We start from the raw sequence: 20374 nt of genomic DNA on the forward strand, positions 1-20374 counted from the left end.
ATAACTAATCAAAGGGGTGTAAGACCTCGCCTGTCAGCATTTAAAAAGCAGGCGGGAGAATATTTACATTAGTTTATTTGCTATAAATGCTCATGCTGTCTTCTGTGCATGAGTTTTGTTTGATACATTCAGAAAGAGTTTTTTCTTTGAGCGGGTCAAATTAAGGGTACAGTTCATATATCTTACTGCTGTGTTAAAGGACACAATTGTATTACAAGTAACCATTTAACTGTCACACCAAGAAAAAACCAATATAATTTTTTTTATTTATTGCATTTCTTAACTCCTAATGTCGCTTGTTAACACAATCAATACATTTTCCCCCAACACATCCCATAATTTCTAAAATATCAGCCTCTACCAAATGGTTGAGATGTTGGTTTATGGTAAAAGTACCAGAATGAATAAATATACTATAAAAATCTGAAGTTTAAGACCAATTTAATTAAAACATAATCAAAATTAAACATTTTTGAATACTAAATCATAGCCATAAGCCATAAAATATTTCAGATTTTCATTTAACACAGTAATATACACGTTTTCTTTTTTTTACAATAAAATCAAAATTAAGTGAATTAGAACGTTCGTTTACAGCGTTTACAACCAGTAATTTGTGCTCCGAAAATGGGTTTCAATAGCGTTTTGAGTGGATTATGGACTGTTTTTGTGACACACAACTTTGAAAAGTTTGTTCTTTTTTAACTTTGTTAAAGCTGTTATAATCTGTCAGATCTGTGGTTCAAGCGTGAGAGAAAAACAGTATTGTAAGTCATGTTTCTTTTCGTTCTGCTTAATGACGTGCCCCCCAAAAATAGATTTAAAATAAACAAAACAATGATGTCTTTTGACTGCATTCTTTAATAACTACATTACACAATACTTGTACTTTTACTTTCAGTACTTGAGTAGTAAATTTTGAAATAAACTACTTGCAATACTTAAGTACAAAAAATGTTGAATACTTTAGTACTTCCACTTAAGTATGGTGCTTAAAGAGCACTTTTACTTCTACTCAAGTCACTTTTTGATAGAGTACTTGTACTTTTACTTAAGTCTGGGTCTCTAGTACTTTATACATCTCTGTTTACATGTAAGTACACAAACCCTGCCATACAGGTGTAGTTCTCTGTCAGAATGCAGTCGCTTTGCTTGTTGATGATTACCCAGGCCTTTTACAGCTCCGTCTTCTTTCCTTGTCTTTGGCTAGGCAGAACCTCAGTTTTTAGCTCTACATAGTGTTGAATCTGGTCATCATGGAGCATTATTTCTTGCACATGACCACACAGAACAACATTGTTGGCATCCAAAGACTTGTAGATCTTTAACTTCTCTCTTGTAAAATCACTTGGAGCTTCAATAAGATTGTATATTTGAGGCTGGATGCTTGGCCATTTCGTCTTATCCAATATTCATTGGGAGGGTGCTATTGTAAATGGACCTGTCAGTTGAACGACGCTCACTTTAATGTTAATTTTGCCGAATCACTGTGCTTATCACTGGGTGACGAGCTGTTATAATACACTGAAAGCATTATGTAAATAATATATATATAATATGTCATCAATATATCATATTTATAAGACAACAACAAACTCTGTACCGCATCGGATGTCATTCCCTCGCTGTAAATGCTAGCGCTCCCGTTTTTTTTCTGCCACCTCCCTGCGTGCGCATACTGAATGTTTACAAACATGGTAATTGGTCTATACTGTCAGTGAGCGTTGTCTTTCGGATGAGACGTTAAGCTGGAGTCCTGACTCTCTGTGGTCAGACGTTTAACCCTGGTGTCCTGGTCAAATTACCTCCATCAGCCCTTATCCATCATGGCCTCCCAATCATTCCCATCCACTGATTTGGCTCTATCACTGTCTCTCCACTCCACCTATAGCTTGTGTGGTGAAGCACTGGCGCCGTTGTCCAGGGGCTGCCGTAGCATCATCCAAGTGGAGCTGCACACTGGTGCTGGTGTGGGGAGACCCCCCTTATGATTGTGAAGTGCTTTGGGTGTTATGTAAATACACATTACATATTTATAAAGAAAATGGTAAATACTATATGCTGTCTATTTGATCTGCTATAAAATGTCATGCACATACAGTTGGGGTCAAAGTTATTTGTATGTGTATATATACAGTATGTCCGATAATATGTTTGTTTGTTTGATTGGAATAAAAGCATGTTTTTTATGTTCCAGCATGTTTTACACAGAGGATGCCCTTCCAGCCGCAACTCAGTACTGGGAAACACCCATATACACTTATTCTCACACACACACACACACACACACACACACACACATTCATACTCTACAGACAATTTTCCTTTATCCAATTCACCTTTTATGTGTTCGGACTCTGAGGGAGACTGGAGCACCCGAAGGAAACCCACGCCAACACAGGGAGAACATGCAACCTCAGAAATGACACACAGAAATGCCAACTGGCCCAGCTGGGACTTGAAGCAACCTTTTTACTGTGAGGCAAACTCCCCCCAAACTCTTTCCCCATCTTTTTGAATGAAATGCCTACTTTACTACATCCAATCAGCTTGCGGTAGAAATAACAAGCCATCAAGGTTATTATAGTTAACGAAAACGAGGGAAAAAACGAAAACTAGAATTGAAAAACCATTGTAAACAACCTGAATTTGTAAACAAAAAGTCAAAACGAAATAAAAACTAAAACTAATGAGTCGGCGCCAATAGTCTAGTGGTTAGTGCATCGATATTTAGCTCGTGCTCGTGGTGACCCGAGTTTGATTCCCGGCTCGAGGTCCTTTGCCGATCCTTCCCCTCTCTCTGCTTTCCTGTCTGTTAATCTTCACTGTCCTGTCATTAAAGGTGAAAATATAAAATAAAAAATATAAAATATAAATAAAACTAATGAAAAATTCAAAACTGTTATAACCTTGCAAGCCACGCCCACTGTTTTCTTATTCAGTATTCCATTTCTCTAGGAATGCGTCACAATACGAAAATGACAGTAGCAGCTTCCGGTTCATGCAGACTTTAAAGAAGTTTTATAAATATATATAGTTTATATATCTTTTTTTAACACGTTATTTAAAATAAGAAATAGCTTGATACAGGGGCGATGCGGTGGCGCAGTGGGTAGCACTTTCGCCTCACAGCAAGAAGGTTGCTGGTTCGATCCTCGGCTGGGTCAGTTGGCATTTCTGCGTGGAGTTTGCATGTCTCCCCGTGTTTGCATGTTATCCCTGTCTTCGAGTGCTCCGGTTTCCCCCACAAGTCTGGTGAATTGGGAACGCTAAAATTGACCGTGAATTGGGTACACTAAAATTGATCATAGTGTATGTGTGTGAATAAGTGTGTATGAAATCCATGTGTATGATGGGTTGTGGCTGGAAGGACATCCGCTGCGTAAAAACATATGCTTGATAAGTTGGTGGTTCATTCCATTGTGGCGACCCCAGATTAATACAGGGATTAGGCCGACAAGAAAATGAATGAATAGCTTGATACATTTTTTTATGATAGGGTAAATCTTAACTGCTGACTCAGAAAAAAATCCTTAGTGTTTAGCCCTGTATGAGTCTGAAATTTCATTCATAATAGCCTTAAAAAGGTCTTAAAAATTCATAAATTTGACTTAAAATGGCATAAAAATGCCTGGTAAATACAGACTGGAAGCACAGAAAAACATTACTCAAAATAAAGACAGTCCAAAAAAAAAAGAGCTAATAAAAACATTTAATAAATCTCTCAATTCTGAGCGATGCGAGGGCTGTAAAACTGCACTTTCTGAAAATAACCATAATCAAATCAGGATTTCAGGGCCTGTATTCACAAAACATCTTGAAAACTGCTTAAAGTAGATCCTTACTTGCTGCATAATGCATAAGTCATTAAATAAATAATGGACATAAATTCAGGACCCAAATATGAATGTCTTAATGCAGTCAGGATACTTTGAATCATTTGTTTTGTACATTTTTTAATGGGTTGACGAGTTCTTCCTCATCTGGTTTTTATCATATTATATTTCAGTGTAATCATTATACAATCTAAAAAACCCAGGACAAGTACACGAGCAGATTCACATCTGTGAAAGTGGAGGAGGAACAGGGAATTACATGACAGTAGATAATAAATAGCTTTTTTTACTAAATTCTTCCCGTACTTCTTATCAGTTATGTAGGTTACGTGCGTGTTAGATTAAAGCCCATCATTTTGTGTTAGAGATGCAACTGTCAGTGTAAATGATCAGATCTTTAATTACAATAGTAAAAGTCCAGCTGCTACCCACATAGCAAAATTTCTCTGGCCCAGCAATCAGGTTTGCTTGACCCAAATGCAATTACTTCTACATGACTGAACCAAGTCTGGCTTTCAGACAAGGGTCAAACATAGACCATATCTGGGCCAAGGCTCAGCTAAGTTGATAACCCATAACTGAGCCGCAACAGGGCCAGATATATTGGTGTGTCACGACTGCAATGAAAATTGATATACCCATGAAGCTACGGGCGCATTATGGGCATGTTTTTTTCTCGAAGCGACTTGATTGGTAGAATTTTTACCAAAAAACTAGTTTTCTTTACTCAAAAATAATTTGAATATAGTTTAAATGTGGGTCAGATAGGCCAAACTTACATGGCCCACATATCAGTTTTGAAGGTCACTAGTTCAATCCCAGCTGGGTCAGTTGGCATTTCTATGTGGAGTTTGCATGTTCTCCCCGTGTTGGCGTGGGTTTTATCCAGGTGCTCCGGTTTCCCCCACAGTCCAAACACATGCGCTATAGGGGAATTGAAGAAACTAAATTGGCTGTAGTGTATGAGTGTGTGTGTGAATGTAAGAGTGTATGGTTGTTTTCCAGTGCTGGCTTGCGGATGGAAGGGCATCCGCTGTGTAAAACGTGCTGGACAATGAATGAACGAATAAAACAATTAATGTATATTTTAGCTACATATTTGACCAAACTCTAAACCGAATTTGAAGTCGATATCTCAAAAGAAATGAGCCTTCAGTGAGATTTTGTTTAGGTGCAGTACCAAACATGACCACTTCAGTTTCCATTGGTGACTGTGAAAGTGCGCCCCCTATTTCTGTGTATGGTTTGAGCGATAGGAAACATATTTTTTTGTTTGCATATATTTGTAAAGTAGACATCAAATTGTAAAGAATTATGGCCATTTTTGTGGCATTTGATTTGAATTTAGCATCCAAAATTATTATATTTTATTCACAAAACTCTTGAGAAATCAGGATACATGCTATAGTTATTGTAGGACTCCATCACAAACTAAGAACCTTTTGCTTTTTCATAATACTTAATACATTTTCTAGCAATTGTTTCCTAAAAATAAAGAACGGATGTTATATTTTAAGACTTTCCTAACACGTTTATGTGATTTTACATGTAGATTGCTGTAGCAAAGTAATGCTTTATGACTTGAGTATCCACGTCACAAATTAATAAATAACTGTTGCTCAGTATTATTTATCAAAAATTGGTCATGGAATATGGAAACTAGATATTTTAAGCTTTCAAACGACATATAGTTTGCCATGATTGCAGTATGTTTAGACATATTATTATTATATTATATTATATTTAGACAAATATTATTATAGAATATAATATTACTATCACCCTGATTATAGGGTGACAGTAAATGGATTTTAATATATTATTTTTCATATGTAGCACAACTCAAATAACTGGTCAAATATGCATTCAAGAGTATTATACCTTTCCCATGATACATAGCTTGTCATTATTAAATGAAGATTTAATAGCAATATAGTAAAGTAAACTTAAGTATCCTGCCGGCAGACGGTAGCAGTTAAGGGGTTAATCAATTGTTTTGTGCCTTTTTGTTTGTGTGAATGGGTTGACAAGAGTTCTTCCTCATCTGGTCTTTATTTGCAGTGTAATCATTATGCAGTAATCACAAAAAAGCAAGACAGTGTCAGGTACATGAGCAGATTCTGATCTGTGCAAATGAAAGGAGGAACAAGGAGTTAAATGACTGAAGATAATAAATCTGTTTCCTTGCTAAATTCTTTACATACTTTACATCAGTTATGTAGCCTGCGTGCATGTGTGTGTGTGTGTGTGTGTTAGATTAAAGCACATACAATGATTTCGTGTTAGAAATGCATAAATTAGTTGAATTATCACCATAAATGATCAGGTCTACTCAAGCTAGTGAAAGTCCAGCAGCAGCCTGAATGTCTTCATCTGGGTTGATTCCGGACTCAATCACATGGTGATAATGGCTGAATTCTCGTGACCTCATATGAGTAGATATCAGTGTCATTTACTGCTAAACTCTTCATCAAATCTGAGAAAACCTGAGAAACAAGATGACAAGAATTAGGGAGTCAACAGGTGAAAAAAGTACAGTAAAGAGACCTTTTTCTTTCAAATCGACACTTGTTTATGTCTAAATAACTAAGACGTACTTTGCCCGTTCATGACATCAATGTTTTCAGTGAAACCCATATTGGGAGGTACATGCAAAAAATAACATTGGCATTTTAATTATTAGAAATTATGTGTTTTTAGTCCCCAAAATACCATTGTTGTGTAAATAAACAGGCAAAACACATAAAAAGTTGGTTGAAAATGTTGTGTAAATGGCCTCTATCATCTTTTTTTTTTGGTCTACTACACTCTCCACCCTTCTCCTTAGTGGATAAACCAAGTGACAAGGGAATAGGGATAAGCCCCTTAAAGGTGGGCCTAAAAGCCCATTTTTTTTTCGATGTTTGACGTAATCTCAGGTGGAACATGAAGAGAGGGCGGGACATAGGGTAGCCCCTCCCCTTTTTAATAAACAGCCAAAAGAGTTTTGATTGATCACAGCTCTGCCAGTGAGAGTGGTTGAGATCAAGAGCATCTAATGAAAAGTAAATAAGAAGAAAGGGGCGGGACATGCCACACACTAGAGAGCATTTGATTGGTCAGAAGATTTGAAAATGAAGTATGATGTGATGTCAAAAAACGTTGATCCATTTAGGCGAGTTTGACAAACTGCAAGCTTTGGATGTTTTTATCAGGTTTATATCTTAAATGCGAATTTTGGAGCACGCTAGTTTATAGCTTAAAACTAGCATACTGATACCAAGATCTATGGGACTTTATTTTAAATTTCACGGGATCCTTAAGGCCCGTTCACACCATTCATGATAGCTATAAGTATAATAATAAAGTTCTAAACATTGTTCTAAATGTAAAACACCAGCTTCAGACCACAGCTATAACAATAAAGGTGTAGAGAAACGGTATTGTTGGGATCACATTCTAACCTATTTTTTTTCTCAGCTAATAAGGAAAAATAAAACACTGACATCCAGTCAGAACTATCAGTCCTTTAGGGCGGAGCTATCAGTCCTTTAGGGTGGGGCTATTAGTCCTTTAGGGCTGGACGATCAGTCCTGTAGGACGGGGCTATTAGTCATTTAGGGGGGGGCTATCATTCCTTAAGAGTAGGGCTATCAGTCCTTTAGGGCGGAGCTATCAGTCCTTTAGGGCGGGGCTATCAGTTCTTTAGGCCGGAGCTATCAGTCTTTTAGGGTGGGACTATTGGTGCTTTAGGGTTGGACTATCAGTCATTTAGGGCGGGGCTATCAGTCCTGTAGGGGGGGACTTTCAGTCCGTCAGGGCTTGACTATCAGTCCTTTAGGGCCGGGCTATTAGTCCTTTAGGGCGGGGCTATCATTCCCTTATAGCAGGGCTATCAGTCCTTCAGGGCAGAGCTATCAGTCCTTTAGGGCGGGGCTATCAGTCCTTTAGGGTGGGGCTATCAGTCTTTTAGGGCAGGGCTATCAGTTCTTTAGGGCAGGGTTATCAGTCCTTTAGAACTGAATTATCAGTCCTTTAGGGCGGGGCTATAAGTCCTTTGGGGCAGGGCTATCAGTCCTTTAGGGCGGGGCTATCAGTTCTTTACGGCGGGGCTATCAGTCCTTTAGGGGGGGGGCTATCAGTTCTTTAGGGCGGGGCTATCAGTTCTTTATGGTGGGGCTATTAGTCCTTTAGGGCAGGGCTACCAGGCTGTCTTTGTGTTGCATTCTTCAAGAATGCTGAGGAAAATAATTTGTTGTTTAAATTCCACTACGTTGACTGTGATATCTGATTTTGTTTTGGCCAATCAAAAGGAGAAAACTGTGTGCACGCTGTCATCATGAGGCAAACATTCCAGTTGTATTCATGACTACACTGTACCTGGAGTTTGAGAAAACTTAAACCCACCCGGAGTTTTCAGAAAGTTTTATTTTTAGTTACCTGATACATCATTTTCATGTGGACAAACGGCCAAACAAGGGTAGAAAGAAAATGTGTATTAGAAAATATCCATAACAGTCTTCTCACCTGCCGCAGTGCAGCCTGCCGCTCTTCTTCAGTGGAAGACTCCTCAGCCAAAACCTCCACCTCCAGATTAGTCAGTATTGTAAGAACATCTGTAAAATAACCAAAACACATTTGAATGATTGCAGGTTTCACTGTATTTGAGGGATCATTTGGTTAAAATGGTTATGGTAAAAGTCAATGGTAAAATGTTACACCGGTGAATTACCTTTGGGTTGGACTGTAGAGGTATATCTGGGGGAAGTGGATGGAGAAGTTGAGGTGGAGGTATATTGGGTGGAAGTGGATGGAGTTGTGGACATGGAGGTATATTGGGTGGAAGTGGATGGAGAAGTTGAGGTGGAGGTATATTGGGTGGAAGTGGATGGAGTGGTGGAGGTGAACTGAGAGGCTGTAGTGGAGTTGGTTGAAGGTGGTGAAGTTGTAGAATTGAAAACTATAAAGCAGATGACAGTAAGATTGATGTATTAGTGAATGTTGCATTCATCTTAAGATAAATACAGTGGTATCTGTTAAAAGTTACTAGTTTGTTAGTGAAGAGCAAATATCATTAAGTGACAGAGTGGTCGCTTTAAGAATGATCTTTAAGGAGAAGTATTTACTAGAATTTACTAGACTAGATTACAATTTTACTACAATTTACTAGAACTTCATCTATGTTAAGCTGCTTTGACGCAATCTACACTGCTACAGACGTAATGAAAGATGAATATCTGTATGTGCGTTCTTACAGCAGGTGCTGTTGTAGTCGGGACAGCAGTCGTTGAAGTGTTTGCAGACTTCATCACAAAAACAGCCTCTAAAACAGTTGTAGTCCATACTAGCACAGCACAGCACAGTCGGACCTGAACACGAGCCTACAGAAGAAACACAGACGTCAATACAATCATTATTCCAGCATTAGACACAAGCACATAATGATTTCTTTCTGACAGATGAGTGACTTTATAAATGACCCTCATGTTTTATGTTTGGCTGTATTATTATGATGTTCCGATTTGGGATATCCATTTAGTAATGTTATATTGTCTGGGTTTCCACAGGTCTTATAAAGTAAATAAAGTAAGCAAATGAAGGCCTGGCGAGGCGGTGGCGCAGTGGGTAGCGCTGTTGCCTCACAGCAAGAAGGTCACTGGTTCAACCCTCGGCTAGGTCAGTTGGCATTTCTGTGTAGAGTTTGCATGTTCTCCCCATGTTGGCGTGGGTTTCCTCCAGGTGCTCTGCTTTCCCCCACAGTCCAAACACATGCGCTATAGGGGAATTGAAGAAACTAAATTGTCCGTAGTGTATGTGTATGAATGCAAGAGTATATGGATGTTTCCCAGTGCGGGCTTGTGGCTGGAATGGCATCCGCTGCGTAAAACATATGCTGGATAAGTTGGCGGTTCATATCGCTGTGGCAACCCCAGATTATTAAAGGGACTAAGTCGAAAAGAAAACAGATGAATGAATGAAATTGAGGCCTTAAAGCAGGGGTGGGCAAACTCAGTCCTGGAGGGCCGGTGTCTTGCACAGTTTAGCTCCAACTCTGATCAAACACAGCTGCTTATAGATAATTAGTAATCTTGGAGACACTGATTAGCATGTTCAGGTGTGTTTGATTAGAGTTGAACTAGACTATGCAGGACACCGGCCCTCCAGGACCGAGTTTGCCCACCCCTGCCTTAAAGGGACCCAGCAATCAAGTTTGTGTTTAATAGACATCTAAACGTAGACAGCTAGGCTTAAACAAGGCTAAACTTGGGCTGTCAGTGAAAATCTAATAGACATCTAAGATTAGCCCAAAACTAGTCAGACTTTATATGTGTAGTCATTCATTTCTGTTTATTTGATGACTAGTTTAGTTTTAGCCTATTCGATTTTCACTGACAGCCCAAATTTAGCCTTGTTTTAGCCAAGAAGACTATGAAGACATGTTTAGACGTCTATTAGACATCAATTAGACCTCTTTTAAAAACCAAAAATGCTTGTTAGGGGTAGTTCACTCAAAAATGAAAGTTTCCTGTTAAATTACTCATTCACAGCTCATCCAAAATGTAGGTAACTTTTTTCTTCAGTGGGACATTAAAGAAGATTTTGAGCTCATCTTGGTGATTCATATAATGGCAGTGAATGCAAAGCCATACCATAATCTCAAAAACATTAGATGCTTTGTTTCCAATGAGGACTCATGCTTTTATCAGCATCAGGGTGGATTACTGTAATGGACTCCTTACTGGCTCTCCCAGAAGGACAGTCAGACATTTACAGCTCATCCAGAACGCTGCGGCCAGGATTCTGACCAGAAGCAGGAAATCAGAGCACATCACACCTGTCCTCAGATCTTTACACTGGCTCCCAGTTACATTCAGAATAGATTTTAAAGTATTATTACTGCTCTATAAATCACTAAATGGCCTAGGAGCTCAATACATTACAGATATGCTCACTGAATACAAACCTAACAGATCACTCAGATCTTTAGGATCAAGTAAATTAGAAACTCCAAGAGTTCAGTCAAAGCAGGGTGAATCTGCCTTCAGCTTCTAACAGCGCCCCCTACTGCTGGAATCAGCTTCCAGAAATGATCAGATGTGCTCCACCATTAGGCACGTTCACATCAAGACTGAAAACACATCTGTTAAGCTGTGCCTTTACTGAATGAGCACTGTGCTACGTCCCACAGATCGCACTATTATGTTTTTCTCTTCTTTTTCATTCTTTTATAACCTGTTTAACACATTTTAATCTGTTTTAATCACTTTTGTTCTTCGTTGTTTTTATTTCTTAAACTCGTTTCTTTTATTGTTGTTTATGTAAAGCACTTTGAATTATCACTGTGTAGGAAATGTGCTATATAAATAAACTTACCTTGAAAGTGATGGGGTTTAGATTAAAAATGAACACAATATTTAGTCTTCAAGTCTAAAAAAGATCTTAAATGTTCTTTTGTAAAACCTGTAGAAACCCTGATTTAATTGAGTAAATGAAATCAGGTTTGTAAATATTGTTAATAGTAATGAATGTGCATATAATGGAAGAAAAGCAACATTAAGTATGAAGAACTTCCTCTAACATGATGTAGAATAATGAAAAACATACCTGTTGTTGGGAGAGGGGTTGGTTTTGAGCTGTTATCCACTAAAATAGGGGACAGAAGCGCAGATTTATTATTTTGTCAAAATGTAGAGTATATGTGCAGTGCTTTGTTTCTAAAAAAATGATCTTGTGCTGTCTTATGAGGCTGTTAAAAATTGGTAGCATGTTTCCATTCACCTATCGCAGGGGCGTAGATTTAGGGTGGACGGAGGGTACGTGTCCCCACCAATATTCACCAACTACTGAAATGTCCCCACCAATAATTTAATTATCTTAAAAAAACATCGCGCTGTCAATATAAACGACATGTCGAAAGGGTTAAATCACGTTCTCTCCACAAGTCGCACCGCCCCAAACACATATGAACATTGTGATTGGCTGTGCCTTTCCCTGCTGTCATGTGAGAGGCTGCTTTCAGATACAAGCAGTGCCGAAAGAGCTGCGCGGCGGGAATTTCCTGATGTGTGTGACACGCACAAGAGAAGATGGCGGCAGCAAAAAAAGGTGAACATAAAGAGCTTATTTCAACGAAAAGTGTAAGTCACATAAACTCAAGTTCGCTACTGAATGAGGCCATCATGATAATGCCGCTATTGCTAGTGTTTTCACCGCTTTTACAGTCAGTCAAACGTTATAGCAGACTGATATAGTCTGTGAACAATATTCCCTGAAAGCTAACTGCAGAATAAACACCTACATTACATGTAAACATAAATGACCCTGCCAGTTCTCCTTATCTCTGAGAGTTAACATCTCCAATTTCCGTTAAAACATTTTGTCAGAAAAACTGCAGCCTGTTCTCCATCTTTTAATAATACAAGAGACATGTTTAATTTGTTCGAAAAATAAACGAGTCTTTATTAAACTCTCTTTATCCGTTTATAAACATTATTTTAACATTACACTTTCAGGCCTGTGGCCAGCTTATTGAAAGGAGGGGTTATTTGTTTTGTGAAATCTGAACCTTTAGCAGTTATTCACCTGATTATTTATTCATTCTGTTTAATGTAGGTATAAATATTGGATTTTATTGACATATTAAGAACTCATTTTTGCTGGATTATCTTGTTGGATAGTTATTATAACTACACTTTTTGATGTACCAAAAATATTTCCTACCATATTGTCAAATTGCCTTACACATGTGCATTTAAACTGTAAGTTTTAGATATAATAAAAATACTTTGAATTAGAAATTAGAATTTTAAATTCTTAGAATAAAGAAATGAAGAGTTCAGATGCCAAAACCTCTAAATGCCATGTAAAATTGGCATTTTTTCTCAGCCTCTTATATTTAAGTTTAGTTTTTCACTTTAAAGGCAATGAAAAGGACGTATTCGTCACTATAAAAGTAAAATCACTATAAACGTCCACTATAGAGGCCACACACAGGAGTTGGAGAAAAATGCTAATTTTATAAGAAAATGTTAAATGGCATTTAGAGGTTTTTGCATCTAAACTCTTCAAATAAGAAAATTTACTTATTTTTAAAATACAATTTTTTTAATCATAATTTTCTGTTAAAACTATTAGATTAGACTTTATTAAATTAAAAACTGAAGCCTACTGGCAGATAACAAACTGGCCAGTGCATTCAACCTTACTCAGTGAGAATTTGGGCATTTGAATAAGGAGATAAATTCAAACATAATAATAATAATAATAATCCAACTTTTGGTCTTTCAAACCACCTGAACCCCCTCAGCTACGCGCCTGACTTTTTAATTTAACTTAATAAATTGTATGAAGAGAGGATTAATTAATAATACATTTTAATAGCAGTTAAATAATTTATAGCAATATAATAGCAAAAAAAAAAAAACAATATTCATTCTTGGCGGGGGTGTGGGGGAATTGAATTTACTCGTCCCCGGTCCCCACCAATGTCAAGTGCAAACCTACGCCCTTGACCTATCGCATTTTAGGATACATCATGAAAAGATGTGCATAATTTTAAAAAATATGCATAAACACTCAATTTAGCCTATTCTCCTAGTTTCACAGAAAATGACTATTCTATTATATATGTGATATGAAAACACTACTTTATTTGCTACTGCAGTGAGTTATTCTATATTTTTATGTGATTCTTTAAAGGTGCAGTATGTAAGTTTGACACCCGGTGGTTGAACTAGGTATTGCACTCCAGTTTTAAAACACACGCAAGCGCAGGTTGCCAGATTGATGACACAAACAGCAGTGTGCCTGATTATCTAGCATAAAGGCTGATTTAAGGCTGATATAAATCATGTTCTAAATAAAAGCAATGACACGCGATAGACAGAATATTTACCATATTAAAAGGAGTTTTTGTTCTAACCAACACCTGAAATTTATATTTTAGAAACGGCTTCTAACAGCTCGAACAACACAAAACTGACAATGATCATGTCAGGTACACCTCATGTGCTTCATTCAGTGTTAAATGCTGATAGTGTGAGTTTGAATGCCATTTTACTTGACGTTTATTGTCCACCTCAGATCTGGAAAATAAAATAAACCGCTTGATATTGAATTCTAGAGCTGTGACTCCGTGCAAGCCAACACATATCAGTGATTCAGCATCTACATTTAATAATGTTAAAGAGGTTTAATATGTATTAATTAGATTATAAACCTTAACATTTGCGGGAGTGCAGTGAGTGTACTATTCTGTGCTTCTGAATGGCTGCATTTAAATTTCTGTCCTGTTTCGTCTGGTGCAAACAGCCAAATTGCTTATCACTATCTCCTCACATAGCGTGTTGTTAGGACACGGGGTTCCAATGTAACCTGCTCACCTAATATTTACGTTCATAATATTTATATTATTAGCTAATTAATAACCTCATGTGGAACTCTGAATCTGCCTCTCAATTCAGAGTCTGCTACTGTCCACCGGAGGTCGCATTTCGGTCAAGGATGTATGCTTTGAAAGCTTTCCTGAGTGAATGAATCATATACGCTGTTTTCCAACAAGGCAACCTGGTGTGCTGAAATCTAATTGGCTAAACTGGCATTGAGCAGGTTAAATTACCCAAAGACAGCCGTTCTGGAATGTAACTCACATTTTCAAAGCAGAATATCTTCAGCATTGTTTTTCAGATAAACAAGAATGTTCACTGAGCATGTTTCTGAAATATCTGCACACATATTTGGTGTTTTTATGCTTTAAAAGAGTTAAAATCTTACATACAGCACCTTTAATGTTGCACATAATATAAATGTGCAACTCTGGATGGAAGTTTAGTGATTCAGCACAGATGAATCCGATGTGATTTTTCCTCATTGTATCTGAATACCTGTGCAGGTGGGCCTGAAATCAGGGCAGCAGTCTCCAATTCTCAGACAAGCAACATCACAAAAGCAGTTTACATGGTTACAGCTGTCATTTCTTCCAGCACAACACAGATTTGGATTTGCACAACTTCCATCTATGATAGAAACATTAAACACAGCAGTTAATATACACTACCTGACAAAAGTCTTGTCGCCTATCCAAGTTTTAGGAAAACAAATAATAACTTGACTTAGTTGATCATGTGGTATCAAAAGTGGCTTAAATGAAAGGCAAAGGTCTTTAGATTACGCTTATTTGACCACAATAAAATATGATCATGTCTTGATTTTGAATGATTTCATTAGGACAGTAAGGTCTAACTTTGCTTAGACAAAAGTCTCATCACTAAACAGAAATAATGTGAAGTATAATAATACTATAAGAAGAAAAGTCATGGTGCAGTGGGAAAAAATAATATTGTGTATGACTCCCATGAACTTGGACAACTACAAATTCTCTATAAATGTAAATGTGTATGCAAAAAAAAAACTGTTTTGTTTTTACTCATGTAAATGTATCACATAATAAATACATTTAATACACACATACATTTTATGTCAAAACAAACAAAAATTTTTTGGGTGTGATTAATCTTTGCACGGCACTAAATTTTAATAAAATTGTTAATATATTTAATGAAATTAAATTGTTAATATAGTAATATTTACTTAAGGTTAAATTAATATATTACTTAATCTTCTTTTTATGTGAACCATCTCCCTGTTAATGTAACAACATTAACAAAAAGAGAAAATAAAAGAATAAAGTAGGAAATTAAAAGAAAAAGGCAGTGGTAGATGCTATTTATACGAAGTTCAAGTTGCAATTACAGGCTGTTTACTTTACATGAAAAAGCTTTATGGTATTTACGACAAAAGAATCGTGTTTTCACAGTAAGTAAAACGCTCCCGTTTCTTAAAGTAATCCTCGTTCCCCGAGGGTGGAACTGAAATGATATGTGGAAAGTTCCACTGTAGGCATTTAGTCAGAATCCAATCATCTGAAAGAGAATATAAACGGGCCAATGAGTTAACAGTGTCAGCGTGCACAGCTGTCGCTACTTACAATCAATTTGAAATATAAGCACAGCGTGTGCCAAGCTGAGCCTCATATTCTAGCTGAAGAGACTTTTATGCCCAACAACTAAGGTGCAATCATTGTGACGAAGAAACACAGCATTTCCATTCCCCCCTTGGGGAACGAGAGTTACTTTAGTAACCGGAGCGTTCCCCTTCGGGAGGGGAACTTCAATGCTATGTGGAAACTTCCACTATGAGGAAATGTATGGAAAATGCCACAATGATTGAACAATGCCCCCAATGAGAGGATATGCCAAGCCAAGAGCATGAGCACACCTGCATCACCAGGTCTTCCAATGTGTTTCTTGGCCCTCACTTATCACACTTCAACAGAAGTTTTACAGATTTAGATATATTTTTCGGGAGTCGTAATGCATCTAGTTAATTTCTAGAAATTTTTTAATATGACAGTACGTTGGGAAAACGTGCAGTTCAGATTGGGAGGACGCTACAGAGGCCACCTGCTGCCCAAGTGGGGAGACCTGGTGGCAAGAAGACATATGGACTAGCCCTGAGAGGGGTGCATCTATGGACCATACGTGAGGCATAGATCTGGGCGCAGGTGCCAAACGGTGCCTGTCCCAGAGAAGAAGCTTCTTCCAGGGGATGTGCCAGGGAGAGGCCATCAAGAGGAGAGAGCTGAAGTAAGGGTCCGATTGAGCCAGAGAGGCGCAACACATAGACCTGTTCCTCGTCCTCTCTGACTTTACACAGCATCTGTGCAAGTTGGCTCACTGGAGAAATGTATATTACACACGCCCCGGGGCCAGCTCTCTCGGTGTCATCAAGTGAGAGGGCGACCATCGAAGGACTAAGTGGTTCTCTCACTCGAGGCTTGGAGGAGTGAGAGGTCCACAAGCTCGAGGGCGGCAGATTTACTCCCACTGTAACTCTCAGATCTGCCTGTGTGCCCACCGTGGTGCGGGGGACAACTGGGGTGGGTGGCCCTTTTACAAGAGTGAGATGGATCTTAACAGCGCTACATACATGCCACCGAAGTGATGGAATGCAGGCAATGAAGAAACCCAGCTCGACCGTCTGCCGCCGTGTATCACACAGTCTGGACTGAAAGAAGCAGCCCACTCAGCTTGGCACGCGCTGCACTTTTATTCCAAATTGATTGTAAGTAGCAACAGCTGTGCACGCTGACGCTGTCAACTCATGGGCATTTCATTGGCCCGTTCATATACTCTTTCAGATGATTGGCTTCTGACGAAATGTCCATAGTGGAAGTTTCCACAAAGTATTGAAGTTCCCCTCCTGAAGAGCAACTAGTAGATTACTAGCAATAACTAATCATATACTTAACTACGCCAGCGTTATGACAACAAACGGAAATGGTAAGGAGGAGGAGTCGGTTAGGCTGTAATTACTCCCCCCAAACCCTTTTCCTCATCTTTCTGAATGAAATGCCTGCTTTACTACATCCAATAAGCTTGCAGTAGTAAAAAAACAAGCCACACCCACTGTTTTCTCTTTTAATATTCTGTTTCTCTGCATCGCAATATGAAAAAAAAAATGGCCGCAGCTTCTATTTGGATTTATTTATTTTTTGTTACATCACAGGTTGTCCCACCAATAACATATAAACACATTAGTCAGTTACATATTTTACCATGTTCTAGATGTGAGAATGATAAACAAATTACTGGAAGCCTATGGAAGAACGTGTAACCAAGTTTATTAAATTGGGTATATTGACAATAGAGAGTTCATCAGACACACACAAAATACTCACACATATGAGTAGCTGTTGTTGTTGTTGTAGCAGTAGTCGTTGTCAAATTGGTGACCAGACGAGTGGTTTCTGGGATTGCAGTCACATCGCTGAAGGTACTAGTCTCTGTGGACACTAAATTAGAGAGAAATAAATGTGTTATTATGGAACCAAATTGAAGTCTCAAAGTAAAGGCTGATTTATACTTCTGTGTCAAGTGATCACTGTGACCCACGGTGCCTGCCTTGCGCGTAGTCGTGCATTTATACTTCTGTATGCTGTTTGTGTTTCTCTGCAATAACACTTCTGAAATGCTAGCTGGCAGCGGGGCTTTATGTTCCTCTCTGGCGTCTTTCTTTATGCGTGTAGCTCAAAAGTAGCTCAAACTCACTTATTCAGAGGAACCAGCAGACGTGCAACGACCCTAATCATAAGGTAAACACAAGCTCTGTGATTGGTCGGCTAGGTAGCGCTGACGAGTGTGGTTAGAAGTAAGAGCTGTGCGAGCCCATGGAGCGACTGTTTACAAGTGAGGAGTCTCGTGAAGGAGCTCCAGATGGAGACTGTTGTTTTGTGTTTACCTTATGATTAAAGTTGTTGCATGTCCGCCGAATCCAGCCTCAAAATGAGCGAGTTTGAGCCACTTGTACATTAAGGTAGCGTTCAGAAAAAACAAAACACCAGCGAAGAAACTCGACATAGAGGAACATAAACACCTACTGCCAGCGAACATTTCAGAAGTGGTATTGCAGAGCAACACAAACAGCGCGGAAGTATAAATGCACGGCTACGCGCATTGCATGTGCCGTGGGTCACGGCAATCACTCGACGTAGAAGTATAAACCAGGCTATAGCCCTCGCCTTGGCCATCTGCGTTGTTGACGCACACCTCTCAAAAAATGTAACTACACGTTGCAACGATGCGTAGCACAAGCTCTGTGTTTGGTCGGCTTGGTAGCGCTGACAAGTGTGGGCAGAGGTGAGAGCCTCGTGAGCCCGATGTTGCAAGTGTTCACAAGTGGGGAGTCCCGTGAAGGAGCTCCGGATGGAAACTGTTGTTTTGTGTTTACCTTATGATTAAAGTTGTTGCACGTCCGTCGATTCCAGCCTCAAAATGAGTAAGTTTGAGCCACTTGTACACTAAGCTAGCATTCAGAAAAGGCAAAACACCAGAGAAGAAACAGAAACAGCGCACAGAAGTATAAATGCTTGGCTACGCGCATTGCATGCACCATGGGTCACGCAGATCACTTGACGCAGAAGTATAAACCAGGCTTAAGGCTGGTTGCATAGCCCTTGCCGTGGCTGACTCCGACACTGACCGACACCTGTCAAAAAATTTACACACAACAACGCATAATACAAGCTCTGTGATTGGTCGGCTTGATAGCGCTGAGCCCGATGGAGTGCGTCAATGCCGGCCAGTGGAGTTGAGGAACCCTAGGCGAGATAAAAAAATTGGACCCACTGGTGTAAAAACAGAGAAGAAAGCACACAAAAATATATATTTTTACATTTAAGTGTATAGATTTTTATTGACTGTAACATATTTACCCTATGATACATATGTAAAAATAAGTTTAAAGGTTGAAAATATAGTTTGCAAGTATTTTAAAGTACTACTTAATTATGCATTGTAGCAGAACACACCTTTACTTTGAGCTTGCTTTTCTTCCTTTGCTTTTCTTTCTTTTTTCGTCTCAGGAAAGGTGCCGTTTTGACCTCATTTCATTTAAAAAATTAGATTTAGATCGATTTTATTATTTAAGACTTTAAGACACTTTTTCCAGGTTTATGTCGATCGTGCGCGAAATGTGGAATCTGTGTAGGAATACGTCATTCTAGTTCACCCAATAGCTGATCGTGGGTGGTGTTATACAAAATAGAGTGTGGTGCTGCTGGGAATATAAATTATACAGAGCTATTTAAAAATGAAATGTGGAGGTTATTTTATTTATTTATTTATTTATTGCATTGCATTTAATGGGCAATTACACAATGAGCATTGTTAATGATTTATACATACATGCTCATCCTTGTGCTTACGTTCACAGTAAATATTTAAGAGCAGCCGTTGCGGGGCCCTCTAAGAAACGCGGGGCCCTAGGCAACCACCTATGTTGCCTGTTGGACAGGCTGGCACTGGAGCGAGTGTTTTGGACTGTGAGGAAGCTCCAGATGGAAACCTTTGTTTTGTGTTTTCCTTATGATTAAAGCTCGCTGATAACCGCCCTGGGCAAATATACTGTCCCAGTCTGCCCCTGACTACAATATAACAGATGTTTCATTCAAATATTCAGGTTTTTGACTTACATGTTGTGGGGGTTGTAGTTGTAGTTGTTGGTGTTGTAGTTGTGGTTGGTGAAGATGATGTTGTAGTTGTCGGTGTTGTAGTTGTGGTTGGTGAAGATGATGTTGTAGTTGTTGGTGTTGTAGTTGTAGTTGGTGCTGATGAAGATGATGTTGTAGTTGTTGGTGTTGTAGTTGTAGTTGGTGCTGATGAAGATGATGTTGTAGTTGTTGGTGTTGTAGTTGTAGTTGGTGCTGATGAAGATGATGTTGTAGTTGTAGTTGATGCTGTAGTTGTGGTTGGTGTAGATGATGTTGTAGTTGTTGGTGTTGTAGTTGTGGTTGGTGAAGATGATGTTGTAGTTGTTGGTGTTGTAGTTGTGGTTGGTGAAGATGATGTTGTAGTTGTTGGTGTTGTAGTTGTGGTTGGTGAAGATGATGTTGTAGTTGTTGGTGTTGTAGTTGTGGTTGGTGAAGATGATGTTGTAGTTGTTGGTGTTGTAGTTGGTGCTGATGAAGATGATGTTGTAGTTGTAGTTGATGCTGTAGTTGT

The 20374-nt window shown here is 38.7% G+C and overlaps 1 protein-coding gene and 1 long non-coding RNA gene across 2 annotated transcripts in view; one reads left to right on the forward strand and one right to left on the reverse strand.

The window, feature by feature from the left end:
• Nucleotides 1–6132: 6132 nt before the first annotated feature.
• LOC130233915 (uncharacterized) lies at nucleotides 6133–11452 on the reverse strand. Its single transcript, XM_056464175.1, has 5 exons — nucleotides 11421–11452; nucleotides 9071–9196; nucleotides 8548–8775; nucleotides 8343–8431; nucleotides 6133–6322 (listed from the first exon to the last, which is right to left on the reverse strand). Exons 2-5 carry the CDS (start codon nucleotides 9156–9158, stop codon nucleotides 6227–6229), a joined length of 501 nt encoding a protein of 166 aa, XP_056320150.1. The 5' UTR covers nucleotides 9159–9196; nucleotides 11421–11452; the 3' UTR covers nucleotides 6133–6226.
• Nucleotides 11453–11864: 412 nt separating this feature from the next.
• Nucleotides 11865–20374, forward strand: part of LOC130233917 (uncharacterized) — a 31147-nt gene continuing 22637 nt past the window's right edge. The window contains exon 1 of the long non-coding RNA XR_008838252.1: nucleotides 11865–11953. This is a non-coding gene — a long non-coding RNA (uncharacterized LOC130233917). The remainder of the gene's footprint in view (nucleotides 11954–20374) is intronic.

The sequence above is a fragment of the Danio aesculapii genome, chromosome 8, assembly GCF_903798145.1.
Source record: "Danio aesculapii chromosome 8, fDanAes4.1, whole genome shotgun sequence".
Classification (NCBI taxonomy): Eukaryota; Metazoa; Chordata; class Actinopteri; order Cypriniformes; family Danionidae; genus Danio; species Danio aesculapii.